The sequence below is a fragment of the Pararge aegeria genome, chromosome 4 (assembly GCF_905163445.1).
Source record: "Pararge aegeria chromosome 4, ilParAegt1.1, whole genome shotgun sequence".
NCBI lineage: Eukaryota > Metazoa > Arthropoda > Insecta > Lepidoptera > Nymphalidae > Pararge > Pararge aegeria.
The window spans coordinates 7738601-7754153 of NC_053183.1; the positions used below are offsets into that span (position 1 = coordinate 7738601).

Sequence of the window (15553 nt, forward strand, 5' to 3'; positions counted from 1 at the left end):
TATGTCAATTTATGATAAAGTGTATATGTACAATTTATGATAAGTGTACTCTGTTTTTATTTTCTTAGTTCAATGATATTAGCAAGACAAACTACCTCGTCAGTCGTCTGTTCTTTTTTATTGACAACATGCTTTTTGAGTATTAATTTTACTTTCAATAACATTTACTATGTTCCTAGTAAGTAGTATTAGGTTTTCATTTCTGAGTTACATGATATTATTAAGACAGGCTCTCTAGTCGTCGGTTGTATATTTTAAGACAGTGTGTTTCATCCATGGGCTGTTTTCTTTCATTTACCTTGAGACTTAGCTAAGTTGAATATAATCACAACATACGAATAGGAAAGCAAAGTACCCCCTATATGGACCATTTGGACCCTTATGGATCATTTTCATCTTCAGTTCACTGCAGGATATTTCATTCGGAATTCAAAACTCTCGGTATTGACTTTTATGCCGCGTGTTTCCAAACGACTCGTTGTATGTCGTCCGTCCACCTTTTTTGGGGTCGACCAATGCGGATTTTAGGTGTGCGGTCGCCATTATCTTATTTATAATGATATGAGTTTCTTTATGAGGCCCACAGTAAGCGACCACGTTCCACGTTAATCATCACTGGCAACGCGCACTGTTCGAAGACTTTGGTATTCAGGCACTAAGGGAATTTGTACGGAAAGATTCGGTTGTTGATGATCACATTACAGAAAAACTTTTTTCTATCCATTATCCTTCTCCTATTAACATCCCACAGCTGGCCACAAGCCTCTTTTCTAATCGGGAATGTCCTAATTCCAAGGCGCACTGAGGTTTGTTCATAGGAAAACCCAATAGATTGTTCTTGCTCGATCTTTGAAACCCAGGACCTCGCGATCCATACTTGAACATGCCATCAACTAGACCAGGAGGTATATACCTATATTTTTATTATATAATGTCACAGACGATATCAGATAAAATCGCGTAGCTACCACATCACAGATTATAAACTCGTTTACACAAAAGCTAAGTTAAGATTGATGGATGTTAAAACTTCAGAGCTGCTCGAAACAGCAGCCATTTTCAACAATAATGCCTTTTACGAAGAAAATGATATAGTTTACATATTGACTTCTAAACTTTATTACAACATTTAGGTAGGACAATTTATTATTCTTCGCTTTATAAGAACGTTTTCTTTATTTTCTTCTCTCTCTAATCTTTTAAGTTTGGTCCAATCTCTCTAATATTGTTTATCTATTTACCTTAAGGGTTTATTTGCTTATAAATTCAAGTTATATTTAGGAGTTCAGAGATAGTTTATTTATTTATTTATTATTTATGTTCCTAACTTCCATAAATTGTGATTGTTAACATAAGATACATGAAGTGTACAAAGGAAAGCTTATTAAGAGATCTCTTCCAGCTACCCCAGGATGTGAGTAAGATGATTTAGTTGTGGTATAAGTCAAATAAAGGTACAATATACTACATAATAACTACTAAGTATATTCAATATATCTAAATAATAAGAAAATTCTACATACTAATACAATAAATATTTCTATAAATATATATATATATATAAATATATATCTATAATAAGTAAACAGTGTTAAATATACTATGATAAATGAAATATAGTTGCTGTCCACTCCCATGTCTCGAGCAGTACTTAAAGCCACCTACGATTGCTATCACAAACATGTGATAGTAACCATTAAAGCCCATTTTTTGATTTAGAACAAAGTTCTAAATCTTTCTCTCATAGTCTGAAGAGTAAGCAGCAGTGGGACATTCATGTGCTAAAAACGATGATGTTGATATTAACATGTTGGGTATACAAAGCTTGAAAACTACTCCGATACTACGCTGATATAAATACATACATATATAAAGTTGTATAATAGCATTCATGCAAAATAAAATATTTTGTTCCTCAACTTTTTCCTGAGTTCAATACTGTGTAAGTGACATAATTGTACAAAGTTGGCATAAAATTATTTCATCTTAATCGTTATTGATCGACCAAATTTCCCAACTGATTGTTAATAGAAAACCGTCGCCTAGAAACATAGCTAGACTTCGCAGGGTATGCCAGGAACACGTTCTACAATGTGTTGTCCTAGTTGCTGTTAAGTCACATGTGCAAGCACGTGGTGCAGCAGCAGCGCGTGGTGGACTACGGCCTTAACCCCTGCTCATTGTGGAGGAGACACGTGCCCTGTACTGGGCCGGTGTCTCCTCACCTTAATGAGTTGATATGATGATGATGATACCAGCGCGCCCTTCTGACTGGAAAACTGTCACAAAAAAAAAAAGTTTTAACGATAATGTACAGGGTCCAATACTTATAATGTATGCAAGTAATAATGTTTCGTAGAAAATAAATCGCAATCAGCGCTTTCCAATAATTATGTTTTCCCCACTTTTCGAGCACTGAACTCTTAATGTCGAAACAGCAATAAGTTCAATTTAGTTTGGGGTGATTACTCGTGAAATCCGGAAAGCACGTACTTCTGGAAACCACTCGGACGTGACTCTAACAACTGCGAAGACAACAATTTCTCCTCGGGCAATTAATACTTAGCGCTAGAATACATACTAATAAGATAATTGCGTTGGTATTTACGTTTGTTTATTTGTAATTTTTACTCGCAGCAACAGTAGTACTCACGTAATTTTGGCGGCATGACCAATTAACGAGACTTTTAGCACAGTGAAAGACAAAGACTAACATAGGCCTAGATAACCGAGAAATTCCCAAGGTTAACCACCCTAGGAAAATAAATGATATTCCAATCCGTCTATACATCCCTCCAGAAACAGGACAGCCGAGGTTGTGCCATTTCTGGAGGAGTATGAGGAAATGGAGCTAGAATACCCACTAAAAATAAGCGATGTTTCTAATTCTTGCTGAAATACGAGCAATGAGTACGTTGGCAAAGGCTAATTCTACCGAGCAAAGGGCAGGAAACTTCGCTACGATTATCAATATTTGACATTGTCTACCATCTTTGATTCATAATGCTATAGAAATGCAAGCACTCATACAAGACACAGTCACATGCAAAACAAACGGAAGAAGTTTGCTGCTTTTGTTAAAACTTTTAGATTTCTATTGTGTTTTCTACGTGATATCAAGTTATTCCTTTACTTTTTTTTGCTCTTTCTGGGCAGAAATATGTTTGCTAACTAGCAAACGAATGAAAATAATTTCCCAATTCATTGGTAAGAACTAAATTTTCTCTGCCTGTTCGCGTCGTCATTCCGAAATAAGCCGATGGTGGCCGACATGGGCGGATCGAAACATGACGCCACCAGTGAAAAATGACGACCATTAAACATAAATTAGACGTAACATTCAATTCAAACTCACGCGACATAACGTCTTAATAATTTGCTTTTAAATTTTTATACAAATTTTTAATAATTATCAAATTCTAGCATCATTTCGTTAATATGTGAGATATTGTTTGATTGATTATCCAACACTTACTTTTTGACGACTGACAGCTGATCTAGACTATTGATTGAAGTCTAACATTCTAACTGTTAGACGTGTGTTAGACCTACGATATAGTAATAGATCAAGAAACTAATATTCTCGTACCAAGTCCGCACAATGCAGCAATATACTATTGAATTGCCTCGCCTGTCTCACACCCATGGAATTGTGTTGGCAGCCATTATGACCATTGAATAGTGCATAGGTACAGTGCGTTGCCTTAGAAATCTGATATCTAAAGCTAATCTCCCCAAGCTAATGTAATGTAATCCATAACTATTCAGTGTAACTTGCAAATATTATTGATGATTTGCAGGGACTATCAAAGTTTCTGTTTTTAGAGGTTGGGTATATAATATGTCTCAGTAATGACTTTTTATCAAAGCCATTCCTGGCATAGATACATTTTGGGGATTTATGTTATGGGTTGAGACCGTAGTCTATCATGCAGGCCAAGAGCGGATTTCACACGCCTTTGAGAACATTATGAAGAACACTCAGGCTATCTGTTTTACTTTACCGATAAAGCAAGTGATATTAAGTTGCTTAAATCACAGACCTTTCAAAAGAGTTCGAGGTGTGTGCTGGGGAAATCGATCCCCTCAAGACGGATGTCTAATGCCGTTTTTACTAAACCTAGGCATCGCTTAAATTGAATGCCCAATGATTTAGGCAAGCTCTATAGAAATAAATCGTTTCACCAACTCTTAGGCAGTAACTATCGGTGAACATTTTATGTGTGCCTAGGAATCTTCTTAGATTAGGCGTTACTTATTTAGGCATTGCCTTGTTGTGTGTTAGTGAAAACGGTTATAAGTCTTAACCACTAGGCTATTGCCGCTTATTTTCTATTAAAGTTCTTTAATTATAGAGAATAAAAAACGGGATCAATTTAACGCGGAACGAACTGCATTTTCGGTTAATTAAACCTCTCTTGTTCATTAAACTTTCGAACTTTGTTAGTTGAGGTAGTCGAGTTTATTGACGATCAAACGATTATTATTCCGATAACTCTCCAATAAAACGTGAAAAATATATGCCTTTTTAATAAAACGGATTTACGTTTTATAATATACTCATAAATAAATAAATATACTACGAAAATACACACATCGCCATCTAGCCCCAAAGTAAGCTTAGCTTGTGTTATGGGTACTAAGATAGCTGTTGAATATTTTAAAGAATATAATACACATAAATACTTATAATATAGCGATAAACACACAGACACTGAAAAACAATCATGTTTATCACACAACCTTTTTTCAGTTGTGGGAATCGAACCCACGGCCTAGAACTTGGTCGCTGGGGGAAGTTGGTCGACTGGCGCAGTGTCGCTGCCCCCTGCGCCAGTCGGTTGTCAAATTATTAACTTTGCAGTTTACCTTATACCTTAAAACGTACAGGATCTGTTTGAAGCTGAGGTAAATCGTAATGACATGGCTGTTGTGTTGAGTTGGAACACATGGGGATTTTAGTCGGTCCGATGTCGACATAATCATTGTGGCTCTTTCCTCGTGATATTATCTTTATTCTACTATAAGTTATCCCTATGCTAAACTCAAATGATAATCACTTCACAGCAGGTATTTGTTAGTAGGGTCACGTCTTAAGCCTCCCGAAAAACCGACCAGACCCGAAAATATTTAGAAATAATTCTTTCCCAAATGGTCACTGGGATCAATGGTGCTGGGAATCGAACGCTTCCCGCGTTCGATTCCCAGCACCATTCCACCACCAGCTACCGCTCATACTCGTAAGACAACAGCGCTTCTTACTACGCCAGGGAGCTCGACAAACTCCAAGCTATCCAGGATTTCCACAAGCTGTGTAAAATATGAGAAATAGGTACAGTTACAAATTCTTAATAAATATGTTATACTTGTATTTTATTTTTTTCAATTACTGCTTCGCTGGTCTAGTGCTAAGCACGTTCAACTGCGGACCACGAAACCTTAGTTCGAAATCCCCCGGAAATCTAATGTGGTGCTTTTCCGAGATATACATTATGGATGATACGTATATAAAAAGAAATATACAAGCAGACACAACTACGCTTCTAAAACATTAGTATGTTGTTTAGTGCTTGCAAGTTAAGTTTTATGCTAAAAGCACTAGCGGGTAAGTTAGCTTCCGTAGGAACATATCGTTATTTCATATTCTGTTAGCTAAGCCATCTCTTGATGGATGTGATCGTTCCGTCTCGATTATGTCATCAGTTTTACCAAGTAATATAAGCCTAAAAGTATTCTTCAATACAGTTGCTTAAAATATTACTTACTAGCTGTTGCCCGCAACTTCGTCTGCGTTTGATTTTGCTTTTTAATGTGGCATTCAATTTAGTTGTAGTTCTAAAAAATTTAAAGTATACAGTATCGCTAAGCTTTAAATGAGGGGTTTGCTGATGTCCGCTGAGGAGTTCTGTCCTCTATCTCCAACTACATTCATCAGATCTTCACAAAGTTTGGGTAAAATTAAACACATATTATTTATTATTGAAAACCCCACAATAGTGAGAGATGCGTGCCAAGGATCGAACTGCCTATAGGAACCGAGCTTAATGTCAGAATAAAAATAAAAGTATCCTATATTACTTCTAACACTTCCAAGAATATGGGTACAAAGTTTCATCGGGATTTGCGTGAAAGCGTAACAAACAAACTTACATTGACATTTATAATATTAGTAGGGATTAGTAGGGATGGTAATCGTATATCGTGTGAATTTTATTTTTGTAATTTACTGTTGTGTCAGGCCATACATTCAGGCTTTACATGTACTAATTGTACTGAAATGGTAATAAACAATTATAATTCTTTAACCCAGTCTTCATTAAGTTGGCTGAATGAGTATTAATGACTAGTTAAATGAGCCTAAGCTTATAGAGACCGCATGGCTGTTGCCTGATTGAGTATTGTATAGACCGTCGTCAATTTTGGGCGAAAGGAATTAAAAAGTCATTTTAACTTGTCCCCACACCGGTTTGGAATGACATTCTTTACGCACTAGTATCAAAATGAACTATTACCTACGTCCTTCTTAAAAATAATACCTTTTAATCAATCCATATTCTTTATTGGTCAATTTAATATGTGTCAAACAAAATACGAGCTGCTACCACATTGGTTATCTTAAACGAGTTCATACAAAAGCTAAGTTAAGATTGATGGATGTTATAACTTGGAAGTGCCTTTTACCAAGAAAATATTTTAGTTTACCTATTACAAACATACTTATTGAATAATACTCACTGTTTACCCGCTAACTAAAGTAATTATGATCATAGTAAGGTATTTAAGAAAATACCAATTTACCCACGACGCGAAAAAAAGGTTGTTATATGTGGTCTGTTTTTAATGTGTTTATTTTTCTGTACGAAAGCTGAGGTTGTTATATGTATCTTTTATCAGTCCATCCGTTTAGGAGCTAACAATATCATACATTGCTAGCTAGCTAAGAGCCAACTTGAACACGTTGAATCCATCCGTTTAGGACCCATCAATGTATGGTATTGTTAACTCCTAAACGGATGGACTGATTCTAAGGTGTTTTTTCTGCACGAAAGCTGAGGTGCTCAAGTTGGCTATTAGCTATAATTAAAGAAGATCTGTTAGGTTCTTGAATATCAATGGTTGATTTCCGACTTGGTCCAAAATAATACCAGGTCCGATTTATATTTACGAAACTTGCGTACGGTACTTACTCGTACGTCGGTAGTATTTCCAAGGTTACATAACTTTAAGCTGATGCTGTAGGAATAACTCTGCGCTATCTTCAACATCTGAGCAACTTTCAGCAGATATAGCGTGTCTGGATAGTATGAATGATTATCGAGGCCAGTAGCTCATATCGTGGGTCATTTAAACTGGTAATCTAATATTATATCTAAGTAGTATTTTACACATAAGTATAATTGATTTCAAAATAAAAGCAACACTGTCAATGTTTGCTATTATCTCGTAGTTAACGTACTACCTAACAAAAATTCCTCATGAGCCACTCAATTATCAAAATCAAATAACAAAAATTCTCCAAATTGACGTTATAATTAACTTCAGCTCTGCACAATAGGATTATTATATTGTATATGTTTAAAATAATTAGGTTGAAGTTGCATAATGTCAGATTAATCTTTGTGCCCCGGACCGGTTCGTGTGGCGCAGTCGCAGGCCGCCCCTGCTGGCGGTGCCGCGCCGACGAACCAACTTGCTCAACAAGGCGCCGCTGACGCGCGCGATTCGCACCCTAAACGACATAGCTGAGGGAACAAATCCGTTTTGTTGTACTCTGACTGAACTCACAAAGGTTGCTTTGTGGTGCATTTGCTACTCTGGTAAAGTTGTGTAGGTAGGCATCAGTATCTACGCTAGTGCATTAGGAAATTCCTGTAAACTAGTCGTAAGTTGGAAATCTTAATAAAATATAAATTAATTAGCACCCTTTCGTTATTGATACATAATCTGGTTAATAAAAGCTTTAGATATTAAACTATTTCCCTATTACAGTTAAACATTATTCTTAAAGAGTGACTCCAGTTCACTCCCGTATATTGCCCAACTGACAACTCCACTTTTTCCTGCAATCTTCCCCATCATGACCTAACGTGTTCTTTTGCATTCTGGCAAGGCTTTCCACGAATGATACCCTTAACCTTATAACTTATATGGTCATTCTTCAATATCCACATTTCGAGGATGATTTTATTCTATAGAGCTTGACAATTATGTTTTCTTTGTCAAAATAGTAGTACCTACTAGTTATTTTAATAGCAATTTAATTCCTGCTAAGCACGTTTCATACATTCTTTATTTTTACAAACAAAAAACTACTTAACAATTATAAAAATTTGATTACTATCTTATGTGCTTTAAATTAATTTGTACCTTTTTTGCTAAATAAAGCTTATTTTTTTTCCTTTAAATAGGCCTCATCTAAGACAAAAAATACATGGATTAACTATTATAAACATACAATTGAAAAATAATGTTCGTTATCATAAAAAACTTAACTTTTTGTATACGATGCCCTGATCCATATAACTATCTTTAAAATAATTGAACTAATAAGTATGACAATTTCACGCAACGGCTGCCTTAATTACAATTTTTTTTTAATTGTCCAACTCTTGTATTGACGTCAGTGTTAGGCCACGTTCTGACGGCTATATTTTTATTATAGATATCGGAGATTATATCAAACAGAAAAGTCAATATTGTATTAAAAACATTAATGTTAAAAAAGTGACACTATCAAAAAACGTTTGTATCTAAAACCCTCTAAAATTTTAATTAGCTCTCGGTAGTGGGTAGTTATTTGGTAGGGTGGTAACTAGCCACGGTCGAAGCCTCATACCAGAGCAGGCCAGATCAAAATCAAAAGATATAAATTCACAAATGCTCCTCCCAGGAATCTAACCAGGCGCCCCCGACTTATAGAACAACTGCGCCATAGAGGTCAAAGGTAATTTTTCAAAGAACCTGCTACAAAGTACTTTACTTATCCAGCCATTTCCAAGTGCTTCCCCCAAGTCTATATTTATACAAGGTAAAGTAAAAATACTAGAAAGCCCTCGGCATGGAATTGTTTCCATTAAAACTAACAACTTTTGTGTTTTAGGACTTTTTTTTAACGGTATTGTTTGTGAAATATTCATTATTCAATATTTTACTTAGATACTCTACTTGTTAGTACTCTGTAATGTTAAATCGGCAACAGCGCGCGAACGACGACTATATCATGCGGCACTGACCCGACGACGCGAAGTTGTCGAATCACAATATCTATTGGGTGTCACAGTGTAATGTCACTTTACAGAAATAACTTCTTTTATTATAATTTTTTTGTATGAAACAAATTAATACTGAATTTCGAAAAGTCGTAGAACATAAGTTGTTAGTTCTAAGTCATGCCGTAAATCCCTTGCTAAAAAACATTTTTTTACATATATCGACCGAACTCTATTCATACTATGATTTGAGAATTCTAACAATGCCCTGCGGTAAAATCGTGTATTTGAATTAATAGAACCGAATGAGTGTCCTGTGAATATAGCCTCAAGCTACTTTCCAATGGAAATTGTATAGCTGGTTGCTACCGTATACGTGATTTTATTGAATAGAACATTGAATATTGAATGAATGAATACACTTTTATTGTACACCAAAGAAAATAAAAGATATAAATAAATTAAAATAAAAGTAGTTACAAAGATATAAATACATATCAAGAGAGTACAATTTGGTGGCCTTATCGCTACATAGCGAATATTGTAAAAAACTATAATTTTTTTTTATATATTTCCAGTATACTAAATTCACCGCTGATATTCAAGAATTATCGAAACCATTTCATGGAATACCTCTACGTGAGGTATAACCATGATCACCACTTCAACCGATTGACGTCCACTTTTGGACATAGGTGTTTTGTAGGGAGTTCCAAAATCCACCATCCCGGGTCGCATGTTTCCGGCGGCTCCCAGCGACTCGTTTGATGTCGTCTATCCACCTCGTTGGGGGCCGACTAACGCTGCGTTTTCTGGTGTGGTGTCGCAATTCCAGCACCCCCAACGTCCATCGGTACTCGAAGCTATGTGCCCCGTCCATTACCACTTCAGCTTAGCGATTCGTTAAGCTGTGTTCGTAACTCTTCTATGGATCTCCTCATTTCTGATTTGATAGGACACGTAGGGAATACTCCTAGCGTAGCTCTCGCCCACAGAGTACACTGTGAGCCTTCTTATGAAGCCCAAAATAAGCAACCACGTTTCAGATCAAAAAGTCATCACTGGTAACAACACGCATTGTTCAAAGACTGCACTGAGAGATTTTGTACGAAAAGATATCGCGTAGTTTCCCGAACGCTGCCCGTCAGAGTTCACCAACCACGCCCCAATAGTGGTTAAATATTTTTACAAGTACAAAAGTATAAATTTTTATTAATAGTTCAATAATATATATTTGCTTCAGTACATATTATGATTAAAAGTATAGAAACAAGTTTTTTTTATTTAAATCCCGTCAATTATCAAGGTAAATTATAAATAAGTACTTTGTAATCAAATATACTAATAATAATATCGACAATCCTAGTTAGATTTAAAAACTTTACCATTACTTAATTTATTACTTATTTCCCATTTATAGAGTTACATAATTATGAATTTGTAGGTACTATATTATATTGTTCAGTAAGTATACGGCTGATATAAAATAAGCAGACCAGATGGATGGACGAACACACAGGCTGCCAAAATGCAAGTTTAATCCAGTAAAGTCAAACCACATTGATTAACACACCCGTCATTAATAATAGTAGCGTAACGTCTAAATAGTAACGTTCAACGGACAGCACCTTCTAAATGTCAGAACGAGAAAAAACATTGCGTTACTATTTCAACGCTACATCACGTTAAAGAGGATAAGACATACTTCGCTTGGTCAATGAGTACCACGATAACTTATTTTTATGGAGAAATCATGGATACCATCGCACTACAGGGAGGTACTGTAGTTATGTTCGATTTTGATTAAATCCGCAAGGCGTGTTCCAACCAGTCGCCTGATATCTGGGCCACGGGACCGCTTTCACACACATCCGCAAAACACCCTATGAACGTAGCCTAAATGGTCAGTGAATAAATAAAATTAATTTGTAAGTGTAAAAAAATCTATTTGACCCTTAGAATTGCGATCTAAGCGATAATGAACAAAGTAACAATTTGAATATGCAAAACAACCATTTAAAATAAAATTAAAATAAATTTCACCAATTGTTTTCCGATCTGCTTAGTTGACGGGTGTAATATATCTAGTGGTAAACCGCATCTGGCATTCCTGGTAATACTTTATTTACAAATCCATACTTATATTGAATAACGTGAAAGTGTGTTTATTTATTGTTACCTATGTTCGACCCACTGCATCGATCTTGAAGAAATTTGGCACATAGATGCTGGTATCCTGGACATAGAATTACGTAAAGTAAAAAACTTTTCTATATATAAAAAGTACAAAACTTTCTTCCAGGAATGTAAACGGTTCCCTCGGGATTCCTAGAAAACCGAAACAAACACTGACTAAGTCACAAGCAACTTAGAAAAAAACTAACTGTCAGCACAACCTTTGTGTTCCAATATTTTAAACAGAGCCTAAAACTTTTTTTTCCAGTAGATAGATAGTTGCGGTGATCTTTTTTTGTGAAAGGGATAAAATTTACTCCTCTTAAAACATTAAATGTCCGTATATAAATACTATATTATAAAGATAAAAGATTAGATTTTTTTATGTTTGTATATTTAAATCCGATTTTTAACAATCTTTTTGGTAAAAGCGGCATTCTCAGAATTATTACGTTATATTTTGTCAATAATAACAATATTTCAATCTGTAGAACCAATAGTTGTAAAAGGAAGATAAAAGTAAAAGCGCTAACGAGATGTTTTACCTACTACATCTACTACAAGACCGCATATTAAGTTTAAAATTAAAAATTGCTCGTCAAAAACTATTATAAAGCATTATTACTTAAAAAATAAAAATCTACTATATCTATAGAATATACTATAGAATATCATCATTTATATAAAACAAGTTACTCGGACGCATAGTCGAGTACATTCTGAAAAAATAAAAATTAGTCTGTTATAAATCTGTGTCCGATTGTGTGCTTTGAAATAGGTGTATTTCAGGTCGCGTGGTACGTTTACGTCTATGGGTAACATAATGTTACAACGCTTAGTAAACGCGAGTAAACGCGCCCAGTGAACATAATAACGAAATATAGATCAATCGTTATAATATAAATATATTTTCTAAAGTTGACGTTTTATCAGTATCAACCTTCCTATTTCAGTCAAAATGGCGCCGAATGACAAAACCCACATAGAGACCCCACTTATAGAAACTGAAGAATCATTTCCGAAGCTTATCGCACCGCAAGCAGCTCCAAGAAAATATGACATTATATACTTTAACGTGTTATCATTTACGTACGCGCATATAGCCTCGCTGTACGGAATTTATCTAGCTTGTACTGTTGCTACGTGGCAAACATTGATCTTCAGTAAGTACTGATACCTTTATCTTTATCAATTTACACATCATCAACAATATAGAAAACTCCCAGGCATTACAAGTGATAAATTTAGAGGTCAAGCATCTTTAGCCAAAGAAAAACCAGTCTTATACAATAGCCTTTTACTGCTTTCAAAACATTTTAGGCTGCTTGATATACCTGATATAATATCTTCCTTCTCACAGGTAACATAATATTCATGCTGGCAGCCGTAGGTGTGACCGCTGGGGCCCATAGACTATGGACCCATAAAGCTTACAAGGCAAAAATGCCGCTACAAATCCTACTCATGGTGATGAACACTCTAGCTTTCCAAAATACAGCAATACATTGGGTACGAGAGCATCGGATGCATCATAGGTGAGGTCTAACTAGTAAAATAAAAGTATTGAGTACACGCAGAGTAATAGAAACGAAACCACCATTGCGGTGCAGAGTGCTGCTAAGTCTGGTTGAAAGAACTTTAACAATTGCTAATCTATGTAGTTCTAACAGCTAAAATAAATTTTTGACCATTTTTCTGACTAAATGATTCAGTAAAGTAAGCTTTTCGTTTAAAAATAACGAAAATCTTGTTTGTTGAAGTGGGACGAAACACTGCAAAAATATTCCGACGTTAATCATTATCAAGTATCACATTACCGGCCTAGTATAGAGGTCGGGAATCCTCTCAGAATGAGAAGGGTTTAGACCGTCTACCACGCTGCGCGCTGGCTAAGTGCGGATTCATAGACTTCATCTGCACTTGAGAACATTATGGAGAACTCTCAGGTGTGTAGGTTTCCTCCAAAAGTTTTTCCTTCAGCATTGAAGCAACTAATATTTTATTGCTTAAAATGCACATAAATCCGAAAAGATAGAGGCCGGAGCGTAACGCAATAATGATAATCCATACTAATATTATAAATGTGAAAGTGTGTTTTCTTGTTTGTTTGTTTGTCCTTTACGCCCTAACAAACGATACTAAAACTCATGTTTATTAAAATTCTCTACAATATCGGATGCTATAAACATATATCGGATGATGATAAACATTGTCTATTAACAAACTCTAAGCTGCTGTAGCCTGTAGGTATGGAATTTAGAGAATCTTTCAAAAAAAATGGGAATACTCTGAAAGAAGTTCTTGAAAGTAGCAACTCCAAAGTGCTTAAAAAAATATTCGCCATATTGGCCCAAGCTGGCACAAATTTAGTGCAATTGGAAACTTTTTTATAGCACGATACTAGGCCATTAACATTTTCGCACTCGCTGCAGGTACAGTGATACAGACGCCGATCCACATAATGCGACACGTGGCTTTTTCTACTCGCACATGGGATGGCTTTTGGTTAGAAAGCATCCAGAGCTCAAAAGGAGAGGAAAATTCGTCGACATGTCCGATATACATGCCAACCCTGTGCTTAGATTTCAGAAAAAGTAAGCATCCAAAATATTTACTCTATACTTAATGTTATCCCTGTATATTTGTATCCATATTATGTTACATTCATTAAGTGATGTTGATAGTTGGCGTTTATGCGATACATCAGTGGCTGCATAGAGGGTATGCTGATGATAAAAAATGAAGAAATCTCCAGTACGAGTTATAAAAACTTAGGGTAGGCTTTTTATAACTCTAACAAGGCTTATCCTTAAGTTTTTTATAAATCTTACTGGAGATTTTTTGCATTTTATATAATCTGCCCGCTTAGTCCATTCCCTGTGCATACCCTATATGCACGCCACTGCAATACATCCACTATAACTTGTCCCCTATCTTATATTATAAAGGTAACAAGTTTTAGTGAATGGACTATAGTTGCTATATCTAATACTACATTTTTAAATAACGTGTAAGTAAACGTTTGAATATCGAATTTTCTACGGAAAGAAAAGAAAAAAAATATAAAAATATTTTAGTATATTTTGCTTTAAATGGCTCGAGGTAGCTATCAATACTTATTTTATAATGTTATTTTCACGGTCCTATGATCGACCAAATAGTTATAGAAGAACTAAATCAGTCACTGATTATGTTTCTTTATGTTTAACTTATGTTAATGTTAAAAGTACCTACTTAAATTTTTGTACTTTTAAGTTTTCACAACAACGTAATATTATTAAAAGCAATGACTGACTTTGATTGTTTGCAGAAACACCAAATCTAATACTGAAATATATTACTTGACTTTCAGGTACGCTCTGCCATTTGTAGGAACCGTCTGCTTCGCTCTACCAACCCTAATCCCTATGTACTTCTTCGGAGAAACCCTAAACATCGCATGGAACATCGCTTTAATGCGTTACGTCGCGAACCTCCACATAACCTTTTTTGTCAACAGTGCAGCTCATTTATGGGGCAATAAGCCTTACGACAAACATATTAAGCCGGTTCAGAACCTTGCAGTATCTTTTATGGCTTTTGGGGAAGGCTTCCACAACTACCACCACGCGTTTCCATGGGATTACCGGACGGCAGAGTTAGGTAACAACTGGCTTAATGCCACTACTAAATTCATAGATTTCTTCGCATGGATCGGTTGGGCTTATGATCTTAAAACGGTCCCCGATGAGGTTATACTCTCAAGGGCAAACAGAACTGGTGATGGCAGTAACATGTGGGGATTCAAAGATGGTAAGACTGAATAAATTATGACAATTATTTATTTTCAAAGTTTTCTTGACACCTTAACATCTAGCGATTAGAAAATTTTCCACGTTGTGTATTATCGTAATATTTTGTGTTAATATTGTGCACGGTTCCGATTTTAGCAGAGTATGTGTAATATTCAAACAGTTTAGACATACTACAAGATTATAGCTCCGCACATCTTTGCGAAGAGTATTACCATCTGAACTCTGCAAGGTTTAAAACAAACAAAATTCCTTTAATTTACGCACGCACCTTTAAAACATTTTACTAGTCAATTAACTTGTTATTGGAAAATTAATTAGATTTTTTATAGTGTCATTGGATTGTATTCATTTAGTATCAAATGTCTACGGCCTTCG

General features: G+C 35.4%; 1 protein-coding gene across 1 annotated transcript; it reads left to right on the forward strand.

The window, feature by feature from the left end:
* Positions 1 to 12342: 12342 nt before the first annotated feature.
* On the forward strand, positions 12343 to 15190 carry LOC120637707 (acyl-CoA Delta(11) desaturase-like). Its single transcript, XM_039909664.1, has 4 exons — positions 12343 to 12547; positions 12745 to 12919; positions 13817 to 13978; positions 14737 to 15190. The coding sequence occupies exons 1-4, from the start codon at positions 12343 to 12345 to the stop codon at positions 15188 to 15190; spliced, it is 996 nt and encodes a 331-aa protein (XP_039765598.1).
* Positions 15191 to 15553: the final 363 nt, after the last annotated feature.

Excerpts from the sequence above, each read along its gene's own strand:
- LOC120637707 (XM_039909664.1), top strand. The coding sequence starts at position 12,343 with ATGGCGCCGAATGACAAAACCCACATAGAGACCCCACTTATAGAAACT. Across the intron at positions 12,548-12,744 it reads GTGGCAAACATTGATCTTCA|GTAACATAATATTCATGCTG; the intron begins GTAAGTACTGAT and ends TCCTTCTCACAG. Across the intron at positions 13,979-14,736 it reads GTGCTTAGATTTCAGAAAAA|GTACGCTCTGCCATTTGTAG; the intron begins GTAAGCATCCAA and ends CTTGACTTTCAG.